General features: G+C 35.0%; 1 protein-coding gene across 1 annotated transcript in view; it reads left to right on the top strand.

Moving 5' to 3' along the window:
* The window catches only part of KMT2C (lysine methyltransferase 2C), a gene marked incomplete at its 5' end in the record, with an annotated part of 335980 nt that continues 310457 nt past the window's right edge, over window positions 1-25523 (top strand). The window contains one exon of the mRNA XM_044678960.1: window positions 1-122. Within this exon, the coding sequence (XP_044534895.1) occupies window positions 1-122 (122 nt within the window). The remainder of the gene's footprint in view (window positions 123-25523) is intronic.

A 25523-nucleotide genomic window follows, 5' to 3' on the forward strand; every position in this document is an offset into this window, starting at 1 on the left:
CCGCCGCCGCCCCCAGAGGAGCCCGGAGCCCCGGCGGCCCCGAGCCCCGCAGCCGCAGACAAAAGACCTCGGGGCCGGCCTCGCAAAGATGGCGCTTCCCCTTTCCAGAGAGCCAGAAAGAAGTAAGTTGAGGGGGTGAGGGAGGCAGGCAGACAGCCAGCCCCGAGCTTGGGGACCCGAGCTGTCACTCGACACACCGGGCCACTGGCTACCCCGCCCCATCCCCCTCCGTGGAACCCCCTCCCCACCTCCCCCGCCCGCACCCTCTCGGGGGAAGTGGGGGTGGGGAGAGAATCACCTAATGTCTTAATCTACCCCACTTCTATCCCCCTCTTTCTCGTTTTAAACTATTTTTTCTTTATTCCCCACCCCCACCCTGGAACACTCTGTGCACCTTCCTCTGCCAAATTAGGCCCCTAGTTGGGGTCCCCGCCTTTCGCCAGGACACTTGCCTTCTGCAGTTTTGGTCTCTGGGCTCTGCTTTCTTAGTACTTCTCTTGGGGAAGCTTCTTTTTAAGGTATCTCGGCCTAACTGAAGGTCGAAACAAACAGAATCATGAAAGTCCAGGCTGTATTCGCGCATAATTTGTTTTAAACTGACGAGCAGTTCACCTTCAGGAAACTCCTGGCTGTCAAAATGTTTTAGTGAGGTGGTCCTCGTGGCACACGTAGGTGGGTAAGACGGAGTAGGGGGAAGATATTTTGCTTTAACAATTGATTTTCCTAACTCTTTCCCCCAATTCTTAGCTTTGCCTATTAACCATTTTTACATTTTTTTAGGAAGTCAGTTTTCTATTTTCCTCCCCTCCAAGTACTGCCACATTTTTGTTGTAACATACAGCAAGTAATAATCGTGGGGGGTCACTGTTGCCATATAGTATAGATGTGATATTTAACTGAATTAGTATTGAAATACATAATCTTTTAAGTGTTACCGGATCAGGAATTTGTTGGTGGTGGTGGTTATATAAACTAGTAATACAAACTGCTTGTTCGTAGGTAACTCTAAAATTCTACTTTGAGAGTCTATAGCAGGTATTATGCCTTTTCTTGAAGTTAGGAAGTCATTGACACAAAACTTGTTAATATCGTATAAAAGTTTCATGTACTTGATGAGAGCTGCTCTTAGAATTATTCCTCTTCTATGCTGTGGTGACTCTCCAGCTTGGTGGGGAGAATTCTGAAAACTAATGAAATGTACAGGTATTGTGTTAACCTGTTTTAGTTAGTTCTCGCAGTATTCTTATTTTCAAGCCTTTTATAGGGTGATATAGCAGAACCCAAATCTTTGATTGTGTGGGCTCCTTTTTCTCTTGCTATTCTGTTAGGTTTTTCATTTATTGTATTTGTATTTACAGTGGCTACCCATGTAGTAGCTATTTAAAAATAAGTGCTTGTTGAATGATTAGATGAATACTTAGCAGGTTGCACCTCTCAGTAATGGAGGGGGGAAGTAAGGAGAGGGAATGGGACGGGACTGAAGGACTAATATATGTTTCAAATAGTTATTTAATTTTCTAGACAAAATTAGGAAATTTTTCTTGTTTTTCTGAGCCATTCTTTCTACAACATTCATCACCATTGTACCATTTTAGTTATACGGTACTTGTATAAAATATAAAGTAATTTAAAGTAGGTAACACACTTTAAAAAGTTGGTTTACCCTGTTTAAATTTTTTTTCAGCTTTTTTGTATTTTGAAGGCAACATGAGTTGAGCACCACATTATGATTTTAAATTCAGATTTTTTCCCCTAACATATAGTATATTGGTCTTACTGAATATGACTTTTGATGGATATGCTTATTTAGATGTTTCTAAACTTTTTTAAAAACATTTTTATACATTTAATCTATATTTAACTTGGTAATTGATACCAAAGTGAATGTATTACAAAAAAAAATGAACTAGATGAAATGGTTAGACCTTCACTATCCTTGTTAAATTATTTTCTAAATCATCTTTTTTTGTGAAAGGAGAAAAAGCAGTTGAGGAAAAGAACGTGTTCTGGACATTGTTGAGAAAACCAATAATATTCATATTCTAATGGTATAACATTTCAAAACATTTTGAAAAATTTTCACATTGAAAGGAAATTTCATATTCCACTTGTAGACCAGTATACTTAATTTGTTAATTTCTTTAATCTTAGAAGATAAGTATTTGACTACAACATACTCTTAGTTCAAAAATATGAGATGATATGTAGGTCCTTCTAATGTCCTACTGGTATTATATTTTTTCTTCCTTTTGAGTAGTTTTTTAAAAAAAGTTTTGAGTAGTCAGTCTTGGACTTAAAACAAGATTAAAACGGTTTTTATAATTTGTATCATTGGAAATCAATACAAATATTCTCCAGTGCAAAGAAAGGTTTTTTATTTGTTTTGGTTTGTGTGTTTGATTTTCAGGTATATTTTTCTTCCATAAGAATCCAACCAGGGGGGCAGCTGGGTAGGTCAGTGGATTGAGAGCCAGATCTAGAGACAGGAGGTCCTAGGTTCAAATGTGACCCTGGGCAAGTCACTTGACCCCTGTTGCCTAGTCCTTACCACTCTTCTGCCTTGGAGTCAGTACACAGTATTGACTCCAAGACAGAAGGTAAGGGTTTAAAAACAAAAACAAAAACAAAAAAAATCCAAGCAGGAAAAATGTACTTGAGCCAGGGCTTTGAAAGTGAAACTGTTAGAAGTATGAATTAGACATTTAATAGTTAAAAAGCCTAGATGTTGTGAAATAATGTATAAACTATTAAAAATAAATTAGTAGGCTGTGATAGGATAAAATCCTTTAAAATGTCATTAAACCTGTGAAAATTTCTTATTAGGAAACATTTTGTATTTAAAATGAAATTTCTTTAAAGTCTGATATTGACTTTAAATTGGTAAAAAGCAAAAACTTGTAAGTTGTTTTTGTGGGCTTATTGATGAATTTAAAGTAAATAAGGAAATGCTTTCAGCACTTATTTTTCTTCTATTAGCAATTTAGGTTTTTTTATTTGCTAGATACCATTTTTTAAAAAATCCCCAGGCAATCTAATTGCTGGTATGGTATTAGCTCTAATTGTGTCAAATTATACTTATTATAGTCAAGGACTTTGAATTAGGCTATTAGTCCTAGGACAGAGTTTTATAAAAAGTGTAGTGAATTAGATTAGGCTTACCTTGTTCAGATTTTATGTGGAATGGCAAAAGCTTATTTTGTCTGCATTGTAAATATACTAGTTAGTAATTCAGACTAATTAGTATAGAATTCTGGAGTATTTGATACTACTGCAGGTACAAATATTGCCTAAGATATTGCCCAGTAATACTAGTCTGGACAAAGGGATCTGTTGGAAAGTTGCCTTTTTTTTCTATCAGTTAACAGTTAGGGAGCCTTAAAAAATATTTCTTATTATTTAAATTGTCGCCGAGTAGTTCACAGTATAAATTTTATGCCATTAAATTAGTTGGGTAAAGACAATAATTCCCACAGTATCTACCTAGCTAATAAAGTTGCTTTGAGAAAAGGTGAAGAACTTCTGACCTTTATAAACGTCCTGCTTATACCCTAAAACACTTCTTTCTTGTGGGAAGAAAATCATTGCTATTAGAGAAACATCTTTGAGAATTATTACTGCTGTAGAAAAAACCTTAGGAACTGATTTCTGATACCATCCAGAGATCGAGGAAGGAGGGCAGGAAGGACTGTATGGCTTTGTGAATATGGCTCCCTTGTATCTGTAAATAAAGAAAGTAAGGGGAAGTTTTACTGCACCATTATGGTATTTATGGCAGGTAGCAAAGATGTCACTGGTCATTACCAGTATCATTTACTACTTAGGTAATCCACAAAAACTGCACCTATATTTCTTCAGAAAGAGCTTTCAAGGTAGTTCTTTTGTAACTGAAGTATTCTTCAAAGTAAATTAAAACTTAAGAAAATAGATATCATGAACTTAACACTATTGAAAAGCAACTCATAAGGTGAGTTTTTTTATTTTAAAAACTAATTTTGTTGCAATTTGCTTTTTTAGTCCCTGTGCATAGCAATTTATGTGCTTTCTTAAATATAATTATACATGAAATATGTAATCTATTTCATTTGGGCTAAAAAAAAAAATACTTGCCAGGAAGTACTGTACATCAGCAGGCCATTTCAAAATTTAAAAAAAGACTAGATAGATTGGAGGAGTTATCTTTCAAATAAAATTTAAAATTCCCCAAACTTCTATCAAGAAGCTTGATTTCATTAATTAGTAATCCTCCCTCCCCCTCATTCTAGATATAATATTGCTAAATGTTTTCTTTTTCTTCTCTACTGATTCTCTAAAGTTTGAATTATGCATTTTTAGTATAGGAAATTTTTGTACAGAAAAAAATGTCAGCATTTTTTTGGTTTAAGCCTTATGTCAGAGTTAGTGATTTACAGGATATTCGCTCAGAAGGCAACATTTGGAGCATGGACAGGACACTATTTGTTTACTCTCTTCAAAATTGCAGTGTTGACCACAGGCATTGGTCAAATTTCTTTTGCCTGGGTAGTTCAAGTTTATTAAAAATCCAATTATTACTCAGGAATTTTTTACTGCTACTAAGAGCTTTACATAAATGTGTAAAAAAGTTTACAAAGCTCTTGATAAATATTATCTCATTTGATTCCCAAAAACCAATCCTGGGAGGTAGGCCCTATTATCTCTATATTATCTATCTATATCTATATCTATATATTTACAAATGATGAAATTGAATTAGACCAAGATTAAGTGACTTGCCCTGGGTCGAATACTAGTGAAGGTCTGAGCTAGGATTTTGAATTAAGGATTTCTTGACTTCATATTGAGCACTCCATCCTCTATGCCACCTAGTTGCACACTAGATTCCTTGGGGTTTTATTTCTAAGACCCAAATTTTGGTTAATAGAAAAACTTCAAGTGTTGCTCACTCTTTCCTCCTCTAATATAATGCTCTTTTATTTGTCAGACCTTTGGACTTAATTTGATTACTAGTTTTAACAGAACATAAGTAGATGCTTACATTCCACATTTCTTTATATATTTTATTATATTCTTTTTCTCCTCATTCTCTCCAATCCCTTTCAAAATTACTTTTTTATTTTACTTTGTTTGCTTCCTGCATTCTGCCATCCTTTTTGCATTTAAAAAAAATTTGATTACTAAATTTTATCAATAACTTACATTTTTATATTGTTTTTGAGATTTTTCTTTGAGTCTCAAGAAAGGAAAACAAGAAAAAAATTAATCAAAACAAATCGACATATTGTGAAAGTCTTAAAGGTTTGGATACTTGTTAATCCAGTTTCTTCCATCCCTGCAAAGAATGTATTTGAGAGTTATAACTCTTCTTTGGAGTTTTTTTTAGTTCTATTTTTTCAATTATTTAGTTTTACCATGCTTCCTACTAGGATTTCTTGGCAGCATTAGCAAAACCTATGGAGTGAAATAGTAATGTCAGCTAAAATTTACATGTCTTTTTAGAGTTCTGTAAAACCCTTTACTTAAAAGCTAGTAGTCTGTGTTAGTGTGGGAGAACAGAATTAGGCTTCTTTTTGGAAGTGACATCAGAGACATTTTAGACTGGAGTGAGAAGTCTGTTATTAGTAACATTAGTCTACTTATTTGAAATATGTTAAAGAAATACAGAAAATTAATAGTAGTAAAGCCTGTTACCCCCGTGTCCCCCATCAAATTTTCAAAGCACTTGAGGGATCGTAAAGGGTAAGAAAACAATTTCTATTTAACTTTATAGCTGTTTTTTACTTTTGATGATGGTACCCTTCTTCAGTTTATTCTAGTCAGTTATTGTCAGGGTCAATTGAGTTATTTATAAAACCCAAAACACATGTGGATTGGTGATTGTGGTATAAATTAGTGTGATTTTTGGAGCATTTGTGATTTAAAACTTTTTTAGGATAAACATTTGCCTATTCCATGCCTTTTAGTTAAGATTTAAATACCTAGTGTATATAACAATTGAATTTAAAAAATAGTTACTTAGTTTATGGAGAGAGAAAGTACTAAAGATAGGGAAGCTGAGACCTGAATAAGACCTCACAGATGACTGTAACATTTAAAATGATCTTGAAAAGACAAGACATCTGAGAGGCAGAGATGAAGCACATTTGAGGCATGATGGAATTGTTTTAAAAAATGGTTGGAAGTAGGAGTTGGGTTATTGAGGGGAACAGTTAGTTATTAGTTCATTTTTTAAAAAACACTAATGGTATAGTAAGTGTTTGGGGAAAATAGATTCAGTCTATTAAATCCACCTATGGAAAGGCTTAATATAGGAACCTTTGAAATGGTTTATTGCTGTGTTTGTTTTTTTTTTAAACAAAGGTTAAACATGAAGATAATGGGGTTTATTTTTTGGGGAGGGTAAGGCATCAGCTGTATGTATTTTGGCCTTTTGGTAGTGGGGGAGGGGAATAAGCACTTTTGGGGAAGGGAGAGACTTTTTTTTTTTAAACAAAGGTTAAACATGAAGATAATGGGGTTTATTTTTTGGGGAGGCTAAGGCATTAGCTGTATGTATTTTGGCCTTTTGGTAGTGGGGGAGGGGAATAAGCACTTTTGGGGAAGGGAGAGACTGGAGGCAGGGGAACTAATTAGGTATAATGATGGTATGAACTAGTGTGGTAGTGAAGGTAGAAAAACAGTCAAAGATGACTTTTTGGTTACGAACCAAGGCAACAGAATGGTGATGTCCTCAAGAAGGAAAAAAAAAGTGTTTTGTTTTGTTTTGGATGGGGAAGGAACAGGAGTGATATGAGTTCATGGGTTACACAGTTGCTAGAAGGACTCTTGTAGGTTATCTTGTCAGTTCCCATCATTTTATGATGATGAAACTACTGTTAAGAAAGTAAAGTACTGTAACTTGCCATTGGTTGTGTAGTAACAGAAGGATGATTCAACTCCTACCTTTCAGTTTCAAGTAGTGTGTTTTCCACCACATTATGGGAATAATATTACAGAAAATGTATCTCTGAGTGAAACTTTAGATTACAGAAGCTTTTAAAACCTCTTGCAGAAAAAGGGCAATAGAAGAAGAGCAAGTTGGGGATGGAGTTGGGGAGGTGGATTGCCATTTTTGACATGTTGAACTTAATGTCAATAGACACCCAAGTGAAGATTTCTAGCAAGTACTTGGAAGTATAGAACTGGTGTTTAGGAAAAATTAGCGCTGAATATATAGATCTGGGTGTCATCTACATACAAATAAATGATAATTAAACCTATGGGAACTGATGAGACTAAAGAGAGAAAATGTAGAAGGCCCAGAATAGAACCTTGGGAGACATGCATATTTGGGGGTGGGGAGGAGGAAATTAATGATGAGCAAGGGAGATTGAGAAATGATGAAAGAGGAAGAGAGGAATGTCATAAGTCAACCTGTGAATGAAATGGGAAGGCCATAACACTGTGATCAGTAGCATCAAAAGTTGTAAAAGCTCCAAATAGGATGAATACTGGAAAAAAAAGGACATTGGATTTAGCAGTTGAAAGGTCACAGACAACTTTGAAGAGAGCAGTTTGATTTGAGATATGGGAGTAGAAACCACATTGGAAGAGACAGAAAAACGAATAAGAACATAAAAAAGTAGAAGCAATTAGTATCAATTACTTTTTCTTGGAGTTTGGCTGTGAAAGGGAAAAGGGGGTAACATGATCAACTTTTTAGTGTTGGGGGAGATTGAATAATATGATTTACAGTGTGACCCTGGGCAAGTCATTTCACCCCATTTGCCTCAGTTTCCTTACTTATAAAATGAGCTGGAGAAGGAAATGGCAAACCACTCAGTATTTTTGCTAAGAAAGCCCCAAATGGGGTCACAAGGAGTTGACAGGATTGAAACAATTCAGCAAAAACAGTTGTAGCTTATAGGTGTTATTGTCATTGTCCATATTTTGCTGATAAGGAAACTGAGGTAAACAGTTTAAGTGATTTAAATCAGGTCACATGGCTGGTAAGCCAGATTTAGACTTTAGTAAGTCCTTTGATGGCAAAATAAGGGATATGATTCTGCTTAAACAAATTTCAGATGCTGATACTTGGATTTGTTGACATTACTGAAGATGGAAGTAAAGGAGAAGGAATTGAGCATACTAGGTTTCCTAGTTCTGGATATGAATAGTGGACCTTGTAACAGTCAGGCAGAAAGACTATTGCTACAAGGCAAGATGAATGGTAGGAAAAAAACATCAACTTGGTATTGAAAATAACCTGTGATTTTGAGGTGATGGCATATATATTAGAAGGAAAATCTATCAGATAACTGGAGGTGTGTAGATCATGAGGGTCTAGGAAAGAAGTCAGAAACCGGAGAGTTATCCATGAAGAGATTATGGCTTCAATCCTGAGATCGGGGAGAAAGATAAAGCAGAACCATAGTAAATGACTAATATATAGTAAGGTCACTGATATAGTAAGAAACCTTAAAGACAGCAACCTATCCAACTTCTTCCTTTCTCAACGCTCTCATCTCTTTACTTCAAAAACCAAATGCTTGGAGTTGAATTGACTTTTTTTTGGCTCAAATTAGCTCAACTGGTAACTGGCAAAGCTGGATCAACACCTTGGTTTTCTGACTCTAAACATAGGGTTGTTGCTTTTAAGCTGTTAAGCTGTTCAGTAGGTAGAGGAGGGTCCAGGGTATGGGTGGAAAGAATTGTGGACTCATTGTCTGAAGGCTTGGGATCTGATCCAGTTTTGGTTAACAGCTTAGTTAGTAACCGTGGGCAAAAAAGTTAGTCATCTCTCTGACACTCATATTTCTCCTGTATCAATCAAGTGCTTTGACTTAGAAAGAGTACATGATAAAAAGTCTTTATACAAGATGTCCCTAAACAAAGGGGAGGGAGGAAGAATAAAAAGCCATTTCAGCTGAATTAACTGTAGATTGGTTTTTCATTACAAGTAGCTTGTGAAAAACAATAGATATAGTTTCCTAGAAGAAATAGAACACTCATTTGTATTATAAAAATAGTTTGAATGTTCTTCCCTAGTACATAGATATTTTACAAAAGCATTATTGATGTTACTGCTTAGAATACAGATTTCTTTCCATGACTTCATGTAAACCCTATATCAGACAATTTCTAGTGGTCCTCTTCTATTTGGACCATTCACACAGTGGGTTAACTGAAGTCATAGTGCAGCCTATATCGATAAGTAGGGAAGATTCTTATTTCTTGGTATAGTGGCTGTGGCAAATGGCATGGGATCTGATAAAATTCCTCTACTATTCCAGGTTTCTGAAAGCCCTTCAGTAGAGGAGAAGATACTAATGAAAATTCTTTTAGTTTCCTGTTGATGATGATGATAATAGCTGTTTTAAAAAATTCAATTCAGTACAATTATTAAACATCTTAGGATGTGCTAGTTACTGTGCTAAGTGCTGGGTATTCAAATAAGAAAAAGCCAATTCCTGTGCTTGAGAAGCTTACAGTTTTAATCAGGGGAAGATAACATCTAGAAGAAGCTGGAGGAGATGTGTATAGTGCAGGTGATATACTCCTTCTTCCATACAATTGAGACCAAACAGAGCTGTAGATACAAAGTGGAGTGAGCTGGGAAGTCGAGGTTCTGCCCTCTATAATGTAAGGCTTTAGGTGGAGTTGATCCTTGCAGTCAGAGGGGAGAGGCATGCTGGGTATCTTCAAGGCTAAGTTAAATGGCTTGATGAGGAGGACATCTTGTTCATGGAATTGGGACCAAGCATACTTATAGATCTAAGGTGGAGAAAGCTGCATAGCTTGCGTACTGTCTGCTTTCAGGTTGCAAAGTGCTTCAGTTGCTTATATAATGCTAAATGAAACTTACAATTTTTTATTTTTAAGTAATCTTAGGAGATCCACTGTTTTTATTTTACACAGTTGAGGCACATTCCCTTAGTATGGGGAAATTTTTGTAATACTTTAAGGATAGGTATAGTCCTAACATAGTATATAAAATATTTTTAAGTGAAGGGAATTAATGGTTAAGTGGAGAAAATAGGGAGATTTAATTTAGCACCTTTTGAGAAACAAATTGATAGCTCAGTGGTGACACACACCTTTAATCCCAGTAATAGGTTGGGGCTAGGGGATACTGTGAGCTTGTGAGTTCTCAGGTATGCCATAGTATATGTTCATCAATGGAAAGGGAAAATGGCCTGACTGCTCTCATTCTGATCAGTATTGGGATTGGCCTGTGAGTAGGCCAATGCATTTACCATCTGGATGAATTGGGAAACCTAGTCTTTTTAAAGAAAGCAAAAAGAAAAGGGAATCGTAAAATATCTTTTCTTCAACCATATATATTGACTTATTTTGTTTTAAGAAGTTATCAAACAGGATTTTTTCCCCTGCTGATATCTTCAATTTTTAAAAAACTGAACTTTAAAGAAGGCATTATATACAGTTAGTTGGCTAAAGATTTGTTAATCTTCGGCTATGACAAGTTAATACCCATAGAGTAATAGATGTCTCAACCTGAAGGAGGGATTTGCTGCTTGGTTTTTTTTTTACTCCCTCCATTGCAATTTGCAGAAGTCAGAAACAACAACGAAAAAACCTCATAGAACATACAAGATATAGTTATAGTAGAATATCCAGTCTGGAATTTTTGGAGACATAGGTTCTAATTCTAACCTCCATTTTCCGTCAACTGTATTTTTATAAGAGTAATTCCCATTTATATAGTTTTGTTTGTTTTTTTTTTAAACCCTTACCTTCTGTCTTGGAGTCAATACTGTGTATTGACTCCACTGCAGAAGAGTGGTAAGGATAGGCAATGGGGGTCAAGTGACTTGCCCAGGGTCACACAGCTGGGAAGTGCATTTATATAGTTTTTAAAAGTTTGCTAAAGGTACTTTCTTTTCTATCAGCTCTACACAGTAGGTATTACAGTTGTTATTCTTATTTTACAAATAATATACTGGAGCCTGCTTTAGAGTTGTAGATCTTTCTTGCCATCAAGTGCTCTTTCCTATAATCTATGTATGGTTTGACTAGATATTATTTATCCCACGAAAGAGTTAGACTGTAGTTATTCCTTTCTAACTCTAAAATCCTATGACATTTAGAACTAGAAAGTAACAAGTATGTTAGGTAATAAAATACATTTTGTTATCTTTATTGTGCATTTGTTTTTCCTATATTTTAGTTTTTAATATTTTGATGAGACTATTTTACCAGCTTTTTAAGGGGCAGTGGATTGAGAGCCAGGCCTAGAGATAGGAGGTCCTAGGTCTAAATCTGGCCTCAGACAATTCCTAGCTGTATGACCTGGGCAAGTCGCTTAACCCCCATTGCTTAGCTCTTAATGCTTTTCTGCATTGGAAACAATACACAGTATTGATTCCAAGATGGAAGGAAGGTAAGGGTTTATTTTTCTAAGAAAAGGTAAGCACTCTAAAGCTGTTTAACTAAAATTTGAATGCATAATATTTTGTTTGTGACCCCATTTTGTGTTTTCTTGGCAAATCTCTTATGTTTTACCCTTCAAATCCTTCTTTCTCTGATAGTGGTTTGCCATTTCCTTCTCCAGCTCATTTTATAGAAGCAAAACAAGCAAAATGGGGTTAAGTGACTTGCCCAGGGTTACATAGTTAGTAAAGTGTCTGAAGCTGTATTTAAATTCAGGTCTTCCTGACTTCCTGACCTGATATTATCCATTGCATCCCCTAGTTTACCTCTCTAATGTCTAAAAAGTGTTAAATATTAGTTGGGACAGAGGAAAGAGGAAGGTGAGCTATCAATGGAAAAGAAAGGATTTTATAGAAGGAAAAGAGGTATTGATTAAGTTTGAAAATAACATTTTTTAACGTATGTTTTGGTCCATTTGATTATAAATGTTTGAGAATAATACCACATTAGTTATATTGAACATTTATTGTATTGAGTCAAAAATCATTTATTAAATGCTTGCTATCTTCCCAACACAGTATTGGACACTCTCTAGTTCATCATCGTCAGAAACTGTTGTTGAAGATGGGGTTCCTATATGCACATAAATGTATCTATACATTATGGGTGTATGTACATACAGTATATATGTGCATTACTTTTATATCCTAGGTTTTCTGGGACTTTTCAAATTTTAAGAAAGCATGACTTAAACATTTCAAAAAAATGTTTTCTTTTTAAAAAACCCTTACTTTGTAATCCTAAATATTGGTTCCAAGGCTAAAGAGTAATGAGAGCTGGGCAGTGGGGAGTTAAGTGACTCGCTCAGAGTCACATAGCTAGGAAGTGTCTAAGGTCATGTTTGAACCCAGGATCTCCCATCTCTGGGCCTGGCTCTGAGTCCACTGAGCTACCTAGTTGCCTTCTTAAATTTTCTTTAAGCATCTTGTTAAGATTAAGTAAATATATCCCTTTTTTAAGATCATTACTTTTTGTTTAGAAAATACATTCATAATATGTAAGGATGTATTTCATGACATGTCCTTCCTTTAGGTGAGGTGTGATAGAGAGACTGATATATAGATGTATATAACCCTGACCATGGTTTACACTTATTTTACTATTGATTAGTCAGTGGAAACTCTAGCAACGAAGCCCTATTCTGACCTGACCCACTTTTGAAAGACCACTGTGCCTCATCTGGAGATGGTATTATATAAACAGAAGCTTCAACTCCCTGCCTTAACTGCCATCTCACTGTGATGATGACCTGACTAAAGACACATTTCCATCTCTTATGATTTTTCCTGCTAATGTGGCTATAGCACTTGGGAAGTGCTAATGTTTAGAAAAGACAAGTAGAATAGGTGATAATAATATCAAAATCAGAAGCATTATCTGCCTCTAGGATATGCAGAAATAACTAAACTAGGATGGAGGTAATAATTTTAAATTTGACTTGGCATTTTGAGACAAATAATTATGCAAGTATTGAGGAGAGGACTATGGGAGAAGTCATGAAAGCAAACTTGACATTACTAAGCAACTGATGGGATGTGGATGGTCCCAGATAACTGAAATTTTAAATCATGATGAGTGAGAGAATCATGATTGCAATAAATCATGGAAATCATATTTTGAAATATAGACATAATTAAAAGAAGGATAGGTTTTGGGGGAAAACGAGATTAGATTTGGGCATCATTGATTTGGAGGTATTCATGGAATATCCAGTTGGAGACAACTAGTAATCTTTTGAACTAATGGACTGGATGTCAGGAGCAAAGTTGAAGTAAAAAATTAGATCTGAGAGGCCTTTCTCTATGTTAATTTAAAAAAAAGTTTATTTCTTTTTAAACCCTTATCTTCTGCTTTAGGCAGTGGGAATTAAGTGACTTGCCCAGGGTGACACAGCTGGGAAGTGATTGAGGCCAGATCTGTATTGAGATTATTGAAAGTCATGGGATTGGGTAAGATGGTTTAGGCAGAGAAGAGGACCTCCTAGAACTATGGGGAAGGAGGAAGAAAATTCATTAAAATGGATAGGAGGTGTGATTATAGATTTAGAGCCATTTTCTTAACCTGGAAAAATCAATTATGATCAAGTAATTTCTCCAAGATTCATTATTTTTATCTTTTGTTCCATGGTCATGTACTCAAAATAGTGTTTCTTCCAGCTGATAGGATAATTGTTAACTAATTTTTGTTGAAGCATCTTTCATACTTGATTTTGACATTCCCTTGTGTCACTTGGCCTCATCACAGCTAAGGGTCTGCCCTGTGTTCTGAAAACTCAGTTTGGCAATAAATACTCAGTTAATACTTCCATGTTCAAAATTAAAACTTGTAATTTTGCTCATAACTTTTATAAGAAAACTCTTACAGCATTTTTCATAGTAGGTTTCTGATGCCCTTGAGCATTGGTTGGTAGAAGCCACAGGGTTGCCAAATAGTCAAATTAATACCTTTGCTGAAATTCACAAGTGAAAAGTGAAAAGATCTGGGTTCAAATATTGCCTCCCTTGCTTACAGGTTGTGTGACCCTGCCTACTTTAATCTCTCAGACTATAACATGGCAAAGAAAGACCAGACTTTCTTTAGTAGATCAAATTTCCTTATACCAAAGAGTTCCTTGAGATTACAGGTCTAGTCCTAAGTGCCTAAATTGAATTAAACCCAACAATTTTTAGGTGCAGTTTGGTATTCTTTTCACTAAGACACTTTTTGTCTCTGTAACAGAGATTATTTGGCTGGCAGCGGTGGCTGGGGAAAGGGGAACTTTATTCTTCATAGTGAATGATAGAAATATTAGGAATCATTCCCTGTTGTCTGCCCCTCTTTTCTTTCTCTGCTTGTGTCTTCACTGTACTCTTCACTTTTCATTTTCTTCAGATTTTTTTCTTTGAATTTACATTTCCTTCTTTTGTCACTTCTTCCTTTCTCCCTTTCCCATTTTCCTTGGAGTAGTAAGGAACTATTCAATTAGTATTATTTGGGCTTTATATTGGAAATGAAATTTTTCTCCTGGAACATCGGCAGCAGAGTTAAACTGACAAGAACCACTTGCTTGTCAAATTCACAATGCTGCCATGTATATAAGTGATAGTGTATAAAAACAGGTTGAATTGTTGGTTTGTGTCATTAAGCTTTTTCTTTTAGTACTATTGTTGTTAAGTTGTTGAGTTGTGTTTGACTTTTTGTGACGGTATGGGGATTTCTTGGCAAAGGCACTAGAGTGACTTAACATTTCCTTCTCCAGTGGATTAAGGCAAACAGAAAGTTAAGTGACTTGCCCAGAGTCTCACTTATAGTGTATGTGTGAAGGCTGTTTTTGAACTTGGGTCTTCCTGAATATAGGCCCAGAATTCTGTCACCTAGTTAACTACCTTTAGTACTAGGCTGAGTTTGTAAAACACAACTTGAAATTTAAATTGCATTTAAAAAAAGTTTTTCAAGAAGTATGTAGGAATTGTAAACATGTCTCCTAACTTTCACTAGTCCTAATCCGTTTTATAGTGTGAACTGTGCTTTTTGTTATACAAAAGCCACTATTGTTAATTTTGGTGTTCATAATAAAATTTTGAAATTAGTAGCATTATAAAGCTAGTTTAGCAATAACATTTTAAAAATTGCGTAAATCAGTTCTTTTCCTGGGAAGAACTAATAGTATTTTTGTGATAACCCCAATGTTGAATTTTAAAATTTCATTTACATGATCTTAAATTTTTTCCTTCCATAAAACATCCAACATGCACTACCACCTCTTGTTGTCCTATAATTTATATTGACACAAAGGAATATTTTTCATTTGATTTGTTGCCAGTTTAGAACTAATTTTTTTCTTTTAGGGGGGACCAAAACTAGATTAGATTATAGAACTAGGTTAGAATAACTGAGTGGTTGAGAGAAATGTCTTATTCCATAAAGGTAATTTAAGCTCTTCCTATAAAGCTTTTCTTTCTATTCTTTGCTAGTTAGTAGGCTTTAATACCAGGAATAGGAAACTCCTTTAAGTTTCAGCCTTGGCTTTGTTCCTATCTGCCTTGTAAGGATTAGTTTCTGTTCTTAGTATTTCACAGGGGATGGAATTGAAAAGTAAGATTTCTTGTATTCCTGATGGAAAATGAAAGGATTTTGAAATTTACAGGTGAAAATAATAGATATGTAAACTGTTTCCAAAATGTAAAATAATAATAAAAATGTTTATCTCTTTTCTGTGGCTTATTCTTCCTTTGCTTTGCTTACTGCTTTTTGCTTGATGTTCATGTTGGCAGCTATTGAACAAGAGTAATAACATAATGCTTCTGCCAAGTACTTTATTACATGATGCCTAATATAGATTTTGTAGCATTGGTTCTGGGCAGTAAGTGAGAAAAAGGTACATCAGTTTTCTTCTTTTAAAATAAATGATATGTTTATTGCCTACACAAATTATTTTAATATGTTGAAGAGTATGCTTGTCTTTTGTAAATACTCAATGCTAGCATAAATGCAGAAAAGCAGAAAGGAAAACCAGTTTTTAAAAAAAGGAATACTTTTGCAGATTAATTTGAAGAATTCCCAAGAGGGAAACCTGTCACTTTAGAGAAAGCAAGTCAGAGGCATCTTTTCCTTCTCAAAATTTAAACAACTAAAGATGAATACATAAAATTTTAGAATTCTATGACGTGTGTTTGTATTAAAAGTCTTTTGTAACTAAGTCTACACTGTTTTAAACTGGTATATTGGTTAGTTTATTAGAGCAGCACAAGTGGACTCAAGTTACATAATGTTTCTTTTGTTTTTGCTCAATACCAAGAGTAAGAAACATTTGGCTGGATTTTTAGAGGATTAGAGTTTGAAGGAGGTTGCTTATGGAGCTTGAGATTTTCTAACTAGAAATAAGCCAGCTATTGGGGGAAGGTTCAGAAGTTGGTAGAATCATAAAGAAAATTAAAGATGACAATGAATTAATGACATGAGAACTTTTTTTTTTTTTTTAAGTAAAGCAGAAATGTTTTAAGTTGGATTGGGTATAAAAAAATCTGTTCATTCTTTAAGGAAGAGGGTTAGTTCTATCAAGGACATATGCTTTGTCATGGGTGTCTCAAGAATTAATATAGTAGGCAGATTTTTGGGGCGTTTTGATATTAGGTTTAGACCTTACCATCATCCAAAATTGGCTTTCTGGTTTTGTTCCTCATGTCTGTGGCAACTGCGTTTCATAAAGTTACGGAATCCTTCAGTCTGCTGTACTTTCGTACTTTTCTTGCTGATAACTGTAAATGGTGGGAGTACTTGTATCCAGTGAGCAAAGGGTTATTTGTAGGGAGGCGCTCTCAGCCTAAAAGCTGCAGGCAGTGGAGCGGTTCCCGTTCTGGATTCTCAGAAAAATCCATGCCATTTTTTGCCACCATCCGAGTAGAGTCGGATCTACTTTCTTCAGCTTGGCTTTTTCTTCCTCCTTTCCTTCCTCTCTTCCTATATAGTCTGGTTGGGGACTTGAGAGCTTCAGAAGTTACTGTGGTGGGGGTGTAGGAAGAGTGCTTACGTTCAGTGCTTTGTGGTGTTTAAAAAAAAATTTCTATGGGTTTATACTTAAGTGGGAACACAGGCTACAGGACTGGGTTACATACCGGTGAGCTCACCTTATTGGTATTGCTCTTGCTGTTGGGTGGGTGGACTAGACTGTAATGTGTATACATCAGGTAATGTTGAATCTGGCAGAGTAACATGGCTGATTGTAGCCAGTGAGTGGTAGGAGGTTATACAGATTACTAAATTGCATTATAACATGTACCGCAATAAACAAAATAGCCTGAACCAAGCAATCAATAAAGTGCTCCCCAAAGGTAAAAAGAATGGTTTCTTTGTACAGAAACAGAATTGTGTGTTTCAAAAAAAGTTTCTTAGATCATAGTGGGGAAAAAACTCTTAAAGGAAGTATTTTGTGTAAATACAGGACAAAGGATGGTACAATAATATAAAACATTTAACTGTGCTCTGTACTGAAGTAGAGAAAGAACTAACTATACAGACTTTTATGTTCTGGATTTCATTGTCACTGTGATTGAGACAGTATAGGCAATGGGAATAAAATAGTATTGTGTTCTTATTCCATATTGATATGACTTTCTCCAACCTCTGAATAAGATGGCTTTTTAACTAAATTAAGCTGATTTTCTTTTTTCTTATATATATGTTTATAAATGTATATATAAATACCAGAAACCAGTACTCCTACAGTTAGTATGTTTTAAATTGTAATATAAACCAGAATCTTTACCAGAAGCATTTTGAATCACATATCCCATCACGCTTTAGGTGTTGGCTGAATGTATTTAACAGCCGCCTTTGATTTGTATACAAATATAACATTAGCTGTTGTCAGCAATATCCTAGGATTTCAATATTTTGTGGTAATTTGAATGTGTGCAAATAGAGGGAATGTATGTAAAGTGACATTGCCTCAGAGAGTTTGATACAAACCTGAATGTTAAGTTGATAGAAGTTTCTATGTGCTTTTCTGATGTACTTTTTTAAAAGAAAAAAAGTTAACTTTCTCAGTAGCCACAATTAGTGTTTGTTACAAATATAAAATACTAAATATCTATTTCATGGGCTTACTGGTTATATTCTTTGAAAAAGGAAACATTGTATTGTAGCAGACTTTTGGTATGATGGAAACTGCTTAAGAGCAGATGCAGTTTTTATTACAATATGTAACTTGAGAATACAGTGTAATGAAACTGCCCTTAAAGAGGAGTCATTTGAAAAATATTGATGTTTTGTTAGAAATAAGTTTTATAAGGATTAATTTGGAAAATATTATGTATTCTAAAATCTGATTAGTATTGTATACTATGGAAAACTGGGTACGATAGTATAAACTGAATGTAGTTGGCAGAGCATGCCAGACTTTTAAAAATTGTCATATTTCCACATAGTTGGTGCAAATGTCTTTTTGAATTTTATTTAATTCATTTAGAATACTTTTCCATAGTTACATGATTCATGTTTTTCCCTTCCCTCTTCCCATACCCCCTCCCATAAACCAATGAGCAATTCCACTGGGTTTGGGTTTTACCGTTGTCATTGATCAAGACCTATTTCCATATTATTATTTATTGCAAATGTTTTGATGCAACTATCCTTTTAAGATAAACAGACTTTTTATTAACAATTTGATAATGTAATATAAAATATTAACAATAAATATCTTGGGTTCTGTGATGAAGTATACATAATATTTCTTTCCCTTATCTCTTGGAAAGAGGATTCTTTCTTCCCTTAATGTAGACATTATGTAATTTGATTCTTCTGTTCCCCAGTTCATACTATGTTATCTTCTTTTGGTACAAAGGAGAACATATGAAGAAAAATTTACCTTTACTCTGCATAGGCAGAAAGATTATGTGACTGAACTGAATTGTGGTATACAAGACATATGTTTTTTGTCATAAATAAGGGAGCATTGAGTTTGGCAGTACACCCTTTATAGTGAAACAAATTATGAAGTTTAACTTTGATAAGCAATTATATTTTGTTTTGTCATCGTTTGAAGTGTGTTTGTATGTTGTGTGAGAAATTAATCATTTTACATATTTAAGATTAAAAAGCAGCTTGATGTATTCTCAGAATAGAACAAAAATCTAGAATAAAAATAGTACAATTAGCCTCCCTCTTTTTTTCCTTCTTAGAAGTCTTCATATAAAGAAACTTTATATGATTATTTGGTAATTGAGTAGGTTGGGTAAGCTACTGAGGGAATAAATATAACTTTAAACTTGAGATTTTCATTGACTAGAATATTCTAAAATTTAAATTTTCATTTATTTTGAGGGGAGAGCAATATCATTATATCTTGGTTGCTTGCTTAAGACTCTTTGCTTTTTTCCATTGTGTCATCACGAAATGTTGGATTAAATGCAGTATGATTTGTCTTTGTATTACTTTGTGATGTTAGTGTTTGTTGCAAGTAATACCAAGAAATATCTTCTGTGAACCATGTAGAATTAGACTTTTTCTTTGAAAAATTCTTTTGTATTTAGAATTAGAATAATGAGAGAAAGGAGGTAAATAATAGAACAAATGACACATTAACAGGATTTGTACATGCTGATTATAATGCTGCTAGGACAAAAGAAAAACAAATCAACCATTTAAAAAAGGCAGTTAAACCACTTTATTTTTAGGTGAAAACAAGTGTATTCAATTGGAGAAATTAGGAATGCAGTTTTGAGTAACAGAACCCAGTGAATTAGATCTGCTGCCTTATTTGTGATTTGATGATGAACTGATATATCTAAATATATAGAGCTAATAGTCCTTTGTAATGCCTTTGGAAGGGTGAGGTTTACCTGGGAGACAATAATTGCATTTGGGTGCCTTAGGAAGGCAAATTGAATCAATTAAGGAAAAAGGAGTACAATGATTATATCCACTAAATCAGTGATGGGCAAACTTTTTAAAGAGGGGGCCAAAGGAAAGGAAATTCTCCTCTGTCAGTCTGTTTCTAAGGCAACTCTTTCGAATTTTCCTTGTATTAAATCCTACTCATTGTATTCGTCAGATAAGGAATAATGTCACTTGGGCTGGATAGAACATTTCAGGGGTCCACATCTGGCCAGCAGGCAGTAGTTTGCCCATCACTGCACTAAACTATATATGTATATAAAGCTATAAAAAATGATTGTGAACTCACATGAAACAAGTCCTTATTCAACAGAATACAAAGAATTCTACATGAAACTCTGAAAAATGATCTCCATTTCATATCACTTGCTTTTAATATATGTGTGTATGGGTATAAACTTTTATAAGTACTTTGAGACCTGTCCTGTTTATTTACTTCTCGAGTATGTGCCCCATTAAAAAAACAGAAAATTAAATAAAAATTTAAATAAGTATAGTCAAATAAAACATCTACACTGAGGCTAATGCTCAGAAGTACATGTTTCTTCACCTATGTACGTCTCACTTCTTGTCAGACCATTTATTATTCATAGGCTTTATCATTTGTACTCAGGAGACATAATCATTGCATTGACGAGGAATTCTCATATTCTCAAAAATAAATCTTTTGCGGCAGCTTAGATGAGTCATTGGATATTAGAAGCAGATCTGGAGGTGGGAAGTCCTGGCTTCAAATCTGGCCTCAGATATGTGAAAATTTAACACTAGCCTGTCAAGACAACTTTGGATTTTAAAGCCGAGGATCTTATTTTTGAACCAATGAAATGATGCTGAGAGGTGTTGAATTGTTGCTTTGTGACTGTTCTAAGGACCTCATGGTGACTCCTGGCATCAAGTAGACACTCACCTCTGCTCTGAACTGAGGTGGGAATCTGCCAAATCATAGGGACTCAGAAAAATGATGGCACAAGGAGCAAAATTGGACTAGGGAAAGGAAATAGGCCTTTTTTTTTAATTTTTTTTTTTTTTTTTTTTGGCCTTGGAACCATGGAGAGAGGAGGTGTCTAGGAGATCATTTGGCCCTTTGGTGTAGCCTGGGAGGGAGACAGTTTCCCTCCCCCTTTACCACCTTCAAAACTCCCCCTCCTCCAGAGCTGTCTATCTCTCTTAACTGTCTCTGGCTCTTATTAGGAGCTGCCTAAGGTCTGGCAAGTGGAGAAATGAATAACTCCCCACCTGTGGCTGATGCCTTTTCTTTCTCAGGCCTGCTGCTTATATAATATAACATAATATAATACTATAAAATATATATAATATAATAAATAATTATAAATTAAGATACAGACTCCAAAGCATTTAATCCTAGCTATGTGACGTTAGGTAAGTCATTTTACTCTAATTGCCACTCTTCTGCTTTGGAGTCAATACTTAGTTCTAAGACTAAATGAAAGGGTCTAAACAAAAAGTCTTTCAATGTTGCTTTTCTTTATAATGTTGCTTTCATTGTGTACATTGTGCTCCCAGTTCTTTTATTCCCACCCATAACCCCCCTTTGAGGTTTGCTTGGTACCATTACCTTTCTAGTGTTATCTTTTTTTCTGACTTTCCATTCAGTTTCCCTATTGAGTTTGATATATTTTTACATCAAACACTTGAAAAAGACAGATGAGTGGTGGTGGGGGAAAGAATATTAAAATATTTCTTTTATACTCCCTTCTTCTTCATGTTAAAACAAGTCTATACTTCAAGTTCCTTAGTACCCTAACTTTGTAATCAATAAAGACATAAATGTTCTGAAGCGTTGTTTTACCCTCCCCCATTAAAGCAAGACCTTTTCTATCTTTCTTTGGGTTCATGCCGCCTAAACCCCCCCCCCCCCCACATGCTCAAAATGTTTTAAAGGCCCTTTCCCCCATTTCAGCCTTCTCCTCAACCCTCATATCTATTTTGTAGAATTTCACTCGGCATTGCTGGTTTAACTTAACTTATTTTTGTTTGTAAGCCTACATGATCTGTCTCTTGGAATTTTTCTAATGTCTTGTCGTATTTCTGGTAGAAACATCCAAATCTTGTATAATGTTGATTTGTGTGAGTTTTTGGATTTTACCTATGACATTCCTGAGTTTCATTTTTTTACCCTAGGAGATCATTGGGGGATATATTTTTCTATCAGGGCAGTTTTTGTGTGATTTCTTGGAAGTATGATGTACAGACTTTTCCCCCCACCCTCCCTATAACTAATGATTTCCCAGCCCAGTGATTTTAAAATTCTCTTTAACCTATTTTTAGTCTATTGATAGCAGATGTCTTTAATTTTTAAATTTTGTCTGTGCTTTTAAAATTCTTGACACACATGTTTATATATTTCCTTAGAATCAATACTGAGTATAGATTAATAAGGCAGTATAGCAGTAAGAACTAGGCAGTGGGGCTTTAGTGGCTTATCTAGGGTCACAGAGTTAGGAACTGCCTGAGGTCACATTTAAACCGAGGATCTTCTGTCTCAAAATCTACTGCTATCTACCGTGCCATCTAGTTGCTCCTTTATATTAATTTTTGATTTGTGTGTGTTGTGTACTCTATTTACATTGTTGCAATTATTGTGTATATTGTTTTCTTGTCTCTTTTTTACTTCTGCATCTGTTCTAGTGGGTATTTGCATGCTCTTCTGGGTTTATCAGATAAAATCATTTCTTACTGCATAGAAATAACAGTCCATTGCATTTTCATGTATCTCAGTTTTTTTAGCCATTCCTCAACCAATGGGTGTCTACTCTATTTAATTTTTTGCTATCATGAAAAGTACTGCCATAAGTCTTTTGTTGTATATAATGACTTCTGGTGATTGTTGGCTTTTTTGCAGTTTAAACCTAGGAATTTTTTGGTTAAAAGGTGTGGATGTTTAAGTCACTTTATTAGCATAGTTTTGCTAGGTAAGGTTTTCTTGTCTATGCACCTATATTCTTATGTTTGTAAGGAAGGGATTTGAGAATGACTGAGTTTAGGGAATGTAAACACTGAGGTATAAAGAGTTGCAAGGGAGAGTGTGTATTGTTACATGCTCTTTGCCTTTTGAAAATACTGTAGTGCAAATTTTCTGCTCCTTTATAATGATGCCCATTATAGGTCTGTGAACCTGCAGTGACTTCTTAGTACTTCAGTTTTTCTCTTTCTGGCTTTTTTTAGTATTTCATTTTCTTGAATCTGGAGGTTTTGGATTTTGGATATGGTAGCATTTCAGGAGGTAAATTGTGAATTCTTCCTATTTACTCTTGGCTCTCTTATTTTAAGAAATTTGGCCAGTCTCCTTTTTTTTTTTTTTTTTTTTTGAAGTATGTCTAGGTTCATGTTTTGGTCATGGCTTTAAAGCAGTCCAGTGACTGTTAAATTACCTTTCTTCTCTTAGTTTTCCAGGGTTGTTTTTTTTTTTCCTTTGGCCTGCTTTACATTTTCTTTCAGTCATTAGACTATTTTTAGTACTTCTTGTGTCATGGAGTCATGGGAGGCTTCTTATTTTTTATACATTGCTTTTTTCAAAGAATTTTGTTGGTTGGTCAAAGTTTTGTACCTCTTATCCTAAGCTATTTTCTTTCCAATATTTTCTTCTGTTTGAACTTGTGCCCAAGCTGGCTTTTTCTTTGAGGCTTTGTAGGTATTTTGGAATTTCTTCTGGGTTTATATTTTGAGCATCTGTGTAATTATATCCTTTTTTATGGAGGGATTGGTTATTGGGTTCTTACCCTTCCCCCTTACCACCTCTCTCCCTCTCCCCCTCCCCCCCATTTCCCCATTCTGCTTCATCTAGCATTTGTTATAGCAAGATTCACAAGCTATACAAGCTATACACTTGTTGCAGAAATGTCTGGGCTTAGCTTGTATCTTTAATAAAGTCTTACATTGATTTTGTGTTATTGAGTGTTGAATTCTTCTAGGATGTCAGAAACAGCTTGAACTGGGGAGATCCAGACTTTCAAGACTATTCTGATTCAGGGCTAAGTCTGGTCATTGCCTTCCTGTCCTGAGCCCTACAAGTTGGTGGCCTCAGTTTGGGTCTGAGCAACGTACCTGTTGGTTTGCCTCAAAGTTCAGTAGCCTTTTGTTTAAGACAGCCACTCTCAGTGAGCTGGAAAGCTCTGAAGGTTCAGAATGACATGTTCCCTTTTAGTTTGAGATTTCTCAGACTGTGGGGTAGCTTTTGGGGTAAAATTTCATGGTGACAAGGTAGTTCCTCAAAAGTTAGTAAGTCCACTTGTTTGCTTATCTCGTGTTAAATGAGAACATTTCAAGGAAATTCATTGATATCTATATATGAGTGACTGTAGTGAGCAATGCATAGCATATAGTTTTTACTTTTGAATACTATAAGTATAATATAGTTTTTCTTCTGTCTTGCCATTATTCAGTCTGTTATAGTTCATGATTCCTTTGGTTAATTCCCTTTCCCACCCCCAAACCCCCAAATTGGTCACCACCTTCACACTTTGCTGCCTTTTGCTTTCCTAGGATTAAATATTTGTATCCTACTTAAGGATGTTTTTCATTATGATGTTATATATGGTTTCTTTGTTTTTATATCGACTGTTGTCATGGTTGTTTTCTTCACGGGGTTCCATTGCCTTTTTTCTTTTTTTAAATGTAGGTTAAGTCCAGGAATGCTGGGTAGCAGTCAACGTAGCTATGGAATAAAGTCATGATTTTTATCTTGCAACTTCTTGTTCCATATTAGGTTTAGGTTCTGATGCTAAATTACTGAAGATGTTTTTATATTAACTATTGCAATAAGAATATCAATATTTGCTACTTGATAACTTTTTGGTAATTGGCTAATGGTTGGCCTCTCTCATGGGTTGGGTAGGGAGATTAAAACCTATGTTGACTTCGTATCCTCTCAGTGTCAAAAGCAAAAATACTCCTTGGAATTCCCATGTCATCTATGGCTGGTTTTGGGTGGTATGCAATCATTTTTGTATTATAGAATCCTTTGGTATAGCTCATTTTCAGAATGTTTTGTTGCTTACCTTGATAATGGAAGAATATGCTTAATTTCAGTTAGAGAGTGAAACAAAATTGTAATTTTTTTTCTTTTTTTGGTCAGAGTTTCTAGGCGGCCTAAAATCTATTCCTATACTCCAGGTTAGGAACTCCTGATTAATAAAAAGTCACAAACGCCTTAGATTTTTCTGATGATACACAGCTTGGAGGGATAGCTTGCACAATGGGTAATCCAGTTGGGTTACTTAGGGATTTAATTGGATTGGATTTCATATTTTTTGCTTAGTTTCTAAAAATCAACTTAAACAAAAAATCAGGAAAATAGAGTCATAGCAATGTGTGGAAATAGATCTATGACTTGTATTGAACAGAAAGCTCAGTATGAGTCATATACATTGGAGAGAAGTGGCAACCAAAAAAGTTAATGAGTTAGAAGACTACATTAAGAGAAGCATAGCATTGAGAACCAGGGAGATGATGGAACTGTTCTATTTTAGAACAATTAAACAGTGTATGGAATGTTGAGTTCTGGGTATTGCTTTTTAGAAGGGAAGCACATCTAATTGGACCCACTACTACTTTTAAATTTGAGAGCATAGAGAAGATGAATGGCTTTGATCTTTTGAGAAGACTTGGAAAAGCACATGATAGGGGTCTTCGTATTTTTTTGGTAGGCCAGTATGTGCTGGGACAGTGATAGCAAATCTATAAGGGAAGCCATTAACTAATTTCCATGTTCAGGACATGAATTT

This window comes from Gracilinanus agilis, chromosome 5 (genome assembly GCF_016433145.1).
Source record: "Gracilinanus agilis isolate LMUSP501 chromosome 5, AgileGrace, whole genome shotgun sequence".
Taxonomy (NCBI): Eukaryota; Metazoa; Chordata; class Mammalia; order Didelphimorphia; family Didelphidae; genus Gracilinanus; species Gracilinanus agilis.